This window comes from Curcuma longa, chromosome 2, assembly GCF_044706935.1.
Source record: "Curcuma longa cultivar G26 ecotype Majalengka, Jawa Barat chromosome 2, ITB_CL_G26_1.1, whole genome shotgun sequence".
Lineage (NCBI taxonomy): Eukaryota > Viridiplantae > Streptophyta > Magnoliopsida > Zingiberales > Zingiberaceae > Curcuma > Curcuma longa.
In genome coordinates this window covers 8,839,323-8,847,794 of record NC_133862.1, presented here as the reverse complement: position 1 = coordinate 8,847,794, position 8,472 = coordinate 8,839,323, and the positions used below count along the sequence as shown (strand labels likewise).

The window sequence follows — 8,472 nt, the reverse complement described above, 5'->3', positions numbered from 1 at the left end:
TTTTATTTTTAACCTATTAGAAATGATTTAAAATGATAAAAATTTATACATTAGTATATATTTTTATCCATCTAACTAAAAAGTTGGAAAATAGATTTATAATTAAATTCTATATAACTTAATAAATAAATTTAGTAGTTTAAACATATTTATTTCTATATATATATATATATATATATATATATAGATTTGATATATTGCGCGACGAAAAAAACGCGACCCGTGCGTGACCGATCCACGCCGTCCACGCCCGATCGCGATCAACAGCAGCCGTCCAAAAATCGCGATTGCACAGTATTTCTCCTCGGACCTTCGCCGCTTCCCGACGTCCGTTCATCGCCGTCCGACCACCGATTGCCGCCGGACCGGACCCGTTGGAACCGCAACTCACCGGCGGTCCGGTGGGTGCCGGAGTCCGGCCCCGATTCGGCCGGAATCCGGCCGGATTCTGGCCGAAATCGGCCGCCAGCGTCTGGCGGTATTTCGGTCGGAATCCGACCGGATTCCGGCGAAATCGGCCACCGGCGCGTCTGCTCTGATTGGGTCGGAATATATATATATATATATTATTAGATGAGCATAAAATGAGTAAGCCCACTAACAAATTATAAGTGGCCCATTTACTATCTCGGTGGCAAACCTGTAAATATGATGCTACTACAGGGACTAAATTTACGGGAACCCAATTGAAAGGGTTGCCCGCAGCTTCGTCGCGCACTCTGATTCCGATCGAGTCGGAGTTTCTTTTCGTCCTGAGTGTTTCGTTCCTGCTGCTCCGCTCGTCGCCGTCGTCCTCCGTGTTCTTGCCCGTGATCCGCTCAAGGCTCGTCGGAGATGTGGCGCCGCTTCCTTCCGCGGAGCTCCCTCTTCTCAAAGAAGGCATCGTCGTCGATCGGGGCGACGTCCAGATTCCTCTCCACCAACTCGGTATTCCTCTCTCGATCTGCCTTCCTTTTGATCCATCATTCTGATTCCGGATCTCAGACCATCCGCTTTGCACGGCTCGTCCTGAAGAAAAAAAATGTGTGTTTTTTTATCGCGTTTTAGTGAGTTTCGGCCTACGAGTCGATGTCTTGGTTTGGTGTTTTATCATCTCAAAGGACTGACTCTCACTAATGCTGTGATTTCTTATTCGATCTATGCTCACCGATCCGGGAATTAGACGCCGCAATTTGCCACCTCGAGCCACTGATTAGGGATCTGTTCATGAATTTTTGATAAAATAATTTTACAGTATATTTCTCCGAATCTTTATTTTAATCATTTTTTTGCCTTTACATTCAAGCTCTGTTCGTTAATCTTGTTAACTGGTTTTCCTAGCACCAATATTTGTTAACAATTTATGGAATGAATATTCGTTTTCTTAGTAATACTGAATGGTTGGCTTTTGATGAAAGGTTGGGGGTTCTTCGTACACTATCGTAGATCACACATATGATGCAGTCGTTGTGGGTGCTGGAGGTGCTGGCCTAAGAGCAGCCATTGGCCTCTCGGAGCATGGCTTTAACACAGCTTGCATTACCAAGCTCTTTCCAACTCGCTCTCATACAGTGGCTGCACAGGTGCTTAAAGCTAGTACTTCATCGTTATTTTTCTTAATTTGTAATTCAGAATTTGTCCACTATGTTCAATCTTACATGCTGTTACATTTTATGCATGTATTTGTAGTTGTACATATGAATAACTACATTCAAATCCTTGCTAAATAGCTCCAGCATATCTTAATATCATTGGTTTGGTCAGTGATTAGGTCCTTGTTAGTAAGTTACATTGCCAATTTGTAAGATGGTAAGGGGTATTGAGACAATAAAAGTGAATTAGCTAAATATGTAGATGCAGGTCTGACACAACATTTTTTTTTTTCAACTTATCAGATTTTGTTATATTCTAAATGTAGAAAGGAACTAATGATGTGGTTTGAGATTATATGATATCTTTGCTCCTGAAATTATTTCAGTTATCGAATGCAACAATTCCTGTGTAATCCATTTTGTTGGCTTTGGACAAACTAAAACAACTTTGAGCTACTAATGACTTAATGGTTAAGAGTTACCAGTTCTTTTATCTATACCCAAAATCAGATGAGATTCCAATTGTGAAGGCATCATCCTTATTATTTTTCTAATAGTATTGGTTGCTTGTACTTGAATATGGGTTTTTAATCAGCTTTACTCTTGCTATTAGTTTGGAGAATACACTGAATCATGGTAATAAATCATATACAGGGTGGTATAAATGCAGCTTTGGGTAATATGACAGAAGATGATTGGAGGTGGCATATGTATGATACTGTCAAAGGAAGTGACTGGCTAGGTAACTAACTTACTAGAGGGATCTTTCTATTTTATTTAATCTCATAGCATGCTCTGATATTTTCTGAATTTTCTACTTTGCTTTAGTAGATTAAATAGAAAATAATAAATCTTCATTGCTAGATGAGCCTAGACTTTTTTTCCTTTAGTGTAATTTGGTGGATAGTGAGATGCTATCACTCTTTTGTCTTTTGGTTTGCTCACTCCTACATCTCTGTACCATGCCAACGTGTTGCTTGTTGACTTCCATCAGGTGATCAAGACGCCATTCAGTATATGTGCAGAGAAGCACCAAAGGCAGTAATTGAACTGGAAAACTATGGACTACCTTTCTCTCGGACAGAAGATGGGAAAATCTATCAACGGGCTTTTGGAGGTCAAAGTTTGAATTTTGGAAAAGGTTTGTAACTTAATCCACATGATCATGGTGAAAAGTTCTGCAGGTTTCTAGTGTTTAATCACTAATATACCATTTCGATTGGTGGGCATATCAATAGGTGGTCAGGCATATCGTTGCGCATGTGCTGCTGATCGAACTGGTCATGCCCTGTTGCACACACTATATGGTCAAGCAATGAAGCATAATACTCAGTTTTTTGTTGAATACTTTGCTCTGGATCTTTTGATGGGCAAGGATGGTAAGTATTTTTTTAATCTTTTTTTGAGATTCTTCTAAAATAAATTAATTTGGAGATCTTCACTTTTTAGTTCTTTACAATTGGTAGACATTTTCCATGCTCTGTTTGTACTTTTGTTTGGGAACTTTTGTTAACATTAATTTTGGTCATTGATCGATTCCTTTATGTAAGGAGATATTATAAAACTCAAATCTGAGCATGTTAACTGGTGTACTTCTAATTGAAGTTATGCATAAAGGCCAGAAAGGTGAAATTATGAAGGAAAAGGAATGCATATTAATGCAGGTCTGAATTCTGCCTTAAAACTGTGATGAACTGTAGTGAATGACTCTTCCTACACATACTTATATTTTCTTCCAAATTCGTGTTTGGAATACAACATGCTGGCCATAAAGTCCCAGCTATTTGGGTGTTATATAAAGATTTTCAATGTAGTTTGGGATAATGATTTTTAAATAACCAAAGTAAGCAGAGCAGGAAGGAGATAGTAAAATTTTCAAAACTGAATGATTGAACTCTCTTTATTTTGGTCGACATGCAAACAACATCCATTGAAGATTTGGTCATTTGCTCTTAATGTCTTGATTATTTAAATTGGCCACTAAAATGTCAGAGTTTCTCATGCAATTTCTTTTTGGATAATGTATTAGAAGCAAGCCTTCATTTTGGTTAAGGCATATATTGAACCAAGGATCTTGGAAACAGCTCTTTTACCAACCCTGTAAACTGAGGCCTTCAAGTTTCTCATGCAAGCTAAGGACTAGTTAAAATTTCCTTTGCTTGTTAAAGGTCTAGTAAGACAACTGTTTTATGGCTTCAAGAATAATTAGCAAACACAAGTAACAAAATTGGTTGGGGATCATAATTCCGACTCCTTGCTGGATTTGGTGTTGGATCTTATGGAGAATGAATTCCATGTATATCTCTTATAGTTTGATGTGTACGAGGAATCCCGGTAATCTTGCTACCATTGGCTCATCCACTGGAATTTCTCGTCAAGGAAATGTTAAAATGAACAGCACAATAGGTTATCAATTTAAGGATTTGTCACAGGAAGAGGATTCAGTGAATTCCAGTTTCAAGCACAGGAGAGATTGAATATAGTGCTTGTGGCATAGAGTAATTAAGCATTGGTTCCTAGCTGTGTAAATGGAAAATGTTTAACTTTTCGGATAAGAGTTGTTGGAAGGTGAAGCACCTTGGAAGTTCTCACTTGTGGATTTTTTAGGATCCATGCCTGCATTTCAAGTGATTAAGACTTAGAGTAGGTGACATTTGCTGTGGATGAGTATATGCAGAAAGCTCTTAGAGGATGGCCCCTTATACATTCAGAATTAAGTTCTAATTCTCAGATCTTGGCAGAGGAATATGTATCTCTAGAAGATTTATTTTAATTTATTCCTAATTTCTAGGTTTGGTTGATGGGCTCATTTTTTCTGAATTGAATATGTTTTGAAGAGTTGCTTCTGCATTATTTTTCTCGGGAATGTGTTTGACTGATGGTTGTGATGTCTTGTGTCATAGAGATGCAATAGTAAACAAGTTATGCTTCATGTGTCATGACTGGTTATTGCTCACTATTTCTCAGACTTGGAACTTGAGTTTGAGCTACAGTGGTTGAACAAAGCTTATTATTTCAGATTTGTAAATGTTGTTAGGATGTTGCTTATCTGGAATTTTGGCTTGGAGAATAAGAGTATTTGCTGCTAATGTTTGCTGGGTGTTAGCTTCATTAAGGTGTAACTTGGCATGCTTCAACCTGATCCAGTTGCACATTTGTTGTTTCTGTTGAATATGAACTTGTATCTCTACTTGATGCAAAAGTGTTGATACAGTTGAAGAAATGAGCAAAAGTTTTACTTGGTGCAATTTTCTTTGGGAATTTTTGTCAGATTATACTGTACTCAAGTAATAGTTTGGCCAATTTTGTTTGGTTTTGGAGATGGAGTAAGGTTGAGAGTTTTATTTTGCATTTACGGAGCTGATATCTATCCATGTAAATATATTCTTTCATTAATGCACTTTTCTATAGTCTTGTGCAAAAAAGGAAAAAACTAGTTATTTGAAATTTAAAGAATAGAACAAATTTACTAGTGAATAATTGAAAATATGACTTGTTTCATAGGTCTAAACAAATAGTGGAATCAAAATCTTAAACTTGTTGAACTCTAAGGCTAGCAATTTCATCTGCAGCATTATTAGTTAACTGGTGCCTACTTCACAGCATGTGTAGTGCTAATTGCGCTTGATTTGATGCTCTCATATGCTTGCTATGATTTTGTAATTAACTCTTGTCAAATTATTTTCAAATCTAGGAAGAATTTTTCTGGTGTAGGTTAGTTAACTATGAAAATTTTGAGTTGTAGATTAATGATATCTACATGGACTGATTTTGATATTTGGTTCTACTAACTCAATCTGATGTAAAATTGACCTGGTTGCTTTAACACATGAGCATAACAATCTACTTTTCTTAGGTCTTGTTATCTGTAAATAGTGAGATATAGTTGTCTTGATGTACTTGCTTATCTGAAATCAGGGAACTCGTGTATCAGTTTTCCTTTGGTTCATCAAATTGTCACCTCCTTAGTAACACTGTTGTTGTTTACTATATATTCCTTTCTGATTGATCCCAAACAGTTCGGAGCCAAGGCTTGTTTGACTTCTTGGCGTCATTATTATGTTCTTTTCTGATTCATGCAATTTATTAGATATGTAATTAATTCTTATACATATGGTTGCTATCAATGGTGTAGGGACTTGTCAGGGAGTGATTGCCCTTAATATGGAGGATGGGACACTTCATCGCTTCCGTGCAGCAAACACCATTTTGGCCACTGGGGTACTGATAGTTGATTTTGTGCCCAAAATTGTCATTTTCTGCTCACTGAATCCAATTATAAATTTCTTGACTTAGGGTTATGGTAGAACCTACTTCTCTGCAACATCAGCTCACACATGTACTGGAGATGGCAATGCCATGGTTGCACGAGCTGGTTTACCCCTTGAGGTTAGTATGATGACTATTCTATTCTAGTACTATTCTATGTCTAGCACATCTGGTGCTTGTGCTTAATTTTTATCCTTCCTGTAGGATCTTGAGTTTGTCCAGTTCCATCCTACTGGCATATATGGCGCTGGTTGCTTAATTACTGAAGGTATTACCCTGTTTATCACTTAATTTTAAGTAGTCCATGAGTCAAAGATGTCCCAATTTTGATTCTCAACCTTCACTACACACACTTAAAAGAGATTGCTTTCTTTTCAAATTTGACATTCAATGCATGTTAGATTTGTTATCCATATTTCTATGTGATTGTTTGATCATTTTAATTGCAAAATTTAGGATCTCGAGGAGAGGGTGGTATTCTTAGGAATAGTGAAGGTGAACGGTTTATGGAACGGTATGCTCCTACTGCCAAGGATCTTGCATCACGTGATGTGGTTTCTAGATCTATGACAATGGAGATACGTGAAGGACGCGGTGTAGGTATGAACTGAATGATTGCTTGCTGGTTCATTTTTTTAATGCTGATTTTTATATGGACTCAAGAACATGTTATCGATATTTTGTTCTTTTGGATATACTATAGGACCACTCAAGGATCACATTTACCTTCATTTAAATCATTTACCTCCGGATGTTCTCAAGGAAAGGCTTCCTGGCATATCTGAAACTGCTGCTATTTTTGCTGGTGTTGATGTCACTAAAGAGCCCATCCCTGTTTTGCCCACTGTGCACTATAATATGGGTGGAATACCAACAAACTACCATGGGGAGGTAATTAGGTTGTGGTTATGGTACTGATTCCGAGAGTACCTTGAGCTCTCTACTGATTTATGTGATTGGTTCCTCAGGTAGTTCATATAAAGGGTGATGATCCAGATGCAGTGATTCCTGGTCTGATGGCTGCTGGAGAGGCTGCTTGTGCATCTGTTCATGGAGCAAACCGGCTCGGTGCAAATTCACTCCTTGATATAGTGGTTTTTGGAAGAGCATGTGCAAACAGAGTTGCTGAAATCTGCAAACCAGGTATTCTTTAACTCATCTCCATGTAAGCTAGAACTTAGTGAATGCCTTTTGCAAGTAGAATCATCCTCTTGAATGGACAGGCCAGAAGCAGAAACCTCTTGAAAATGATGCTGGAGAAAGGACCATTGCTTGGTTGGATAAACTAAGGAATGCTAGTGGTTCATTGCCAACATCAAAAATACGCCTAAACATGCAACGGGTAATGCAGAATAATGCTGCTGTTTTTCGAACACAAGAAACACTTGCAGAAGGTTGTTTGTGTACTATATAATAGTCAAATTCAACATATTAATTCTATTTTATGTTTTGTTTGAGATTTGTGATGTACTGTTACCTGAATTTCTTTTAGGTTGCCAATTGATTGACAAAACATGGGAAAGCTTCCATGACGTCAAAGTCAGCGATCGGAGTTTGATATGGTTGTTTCCTTGCGCTTCAAATGATGAAGTTTTCAATGACCTTTCTGGTTCCTAATGCCTACTTGTGGGTGCAGGAATTCTGACTTAATTGAGACCATTGAGCTAGAAAATCTTTTGATTAATGCATCCATAACCATGCACTCAGCTGAGGCAAGAAAGGAAAGCCGAGGGGCTCATGCACGCGAAGATTTTACCGTCAGTCTCTCTATCTGCTGAATATTTGTTTCACTAGTGTTCTAATTTCTTGATTGTAACATAGTGTGTTCTTGCAGAAAAGAGACGATGAGAACTGGATGAAACACACGTTAGGGTGAGTATTCAAGCTCTTTCATGTTAATTGCTTCTCAAACTTCAAATATGATGCCCTATCTGAGCCCATTAAACATGTATATGCATAACCTTGATGAGTTGCCATTTGAGTGGTGAGGAAACCAAGAACAAAACTCAGATTCAATCTGTTTTCCCAAGTGGGGAGGTGAGGAAAGAAGAGAGATTATATTGCTTGATTATATAAAAAACTTGATTATGTTGCTTCTTCTAGTCATTGGACTCTTCCATTATCAACTATTTTCTACAAAATAACTCAAAGGAACCAATTAATCGGATCTAGTTCACTTTGATCAATGGTAATCCTAGTTCCTTATTTCACAGGTATTGGGAGAACGAAAAGGTGAGGTTGGCGTATAGGCCCGTCCACATGAACACCTTGGATGATCAAGTGGAGACCTTCCCACCAAAAGCACGCGTTTACTAAGCTCGAATGGAATTTTTCTGGAAATCCGAAAGGGTGATAATTGGGTTTTAATAATGAAACAATCTCTGGAAAACAGTGTTAAATATATCAGTGGAAAATGCTGATATAATTTGTCTGATGTGTCAGAGAAATCCTGAAATGCATGGACTTTGTAGCCGAGCTATCTCTTTGCCTCGAATAAGGATGGACTTGTAATGCAGCACAGTTTTGATTCTCGTTATGTTCTTCTCTGAGCCTTGTATCATTTCTTGAACTGCATGAATTGTAAGATGGGCATAGGGTTTTGCTAGTGTAACAATGCACCCTTTTCTTCTTC

At 37.9% G+C, this 8,472-nt stretch overlaps 1 protein-coding gene across 1 annotated transcript; it reads left to right on the top strand.

Moving 5' to 3' along the window:
* Window positions 1-739: 739 nt before the first annotated feature.
* Window positions 740-8,470, top strand: LOC141822053 (succinate dehydrogenase [ubiquinone] flavoprotein subunit, mitochondrial). Its single transcript, XM_074709470.1, has 16 exons — window positions 740-927; window positions 1,398-1,562; window positions 2,226-2,313; window positions 2,566-2,712; window positions 2,810-2,950; window positions 5,707-5,792; window positions 5,868-5,960; window positions 6,045-6,108; window positions 6,297-6,440; window positions 6,544-6,731; window positions 6,809-6,983; window positions 7,064-7,234; window positions 7,333-7,402; window positions 7,477-7,597; window positions 7,675-7,712; window positions 8,054-8,470. The coding sequence occupies exons 1-16, from the start codon at window positions 835-837 to the stop codon at window positions 8,154-8,156; spliced, it is 1,887 nt and encodes a 628-aa protein (XP_074565571.1). The 5' UTR covers window positions 740-834; the 3' UTR covers window positions 8,157-8,470.
* The last annotated feature ends 2 nt before the right edge of the window (window positions 8,471-8,472 follow it).

Coding starts and splice junctions, on each gene's coding strand:
- LOC141822053 (XM_074709470.1), top strand. CDS start 835: ATGTGGCGCCGCTTCCTTCCGCGGAGCTCCCTCTTCTCAAAGAAGGCA. Junction 5,961..6,044: donor GAGCTGGTTTACCCCTTGAG/GTTAGTATGATG, acceptor TCCTTCCTGTAG/GATCTTGAGTTTGTCCAGTT. Junction 7,403..7,476: donor AGCGATCGGAGTTTGATATG/GTTGTTTCCTTG, acceptor TTGTGGGTGCAG/GAATTCTGACTTAATTGAGA.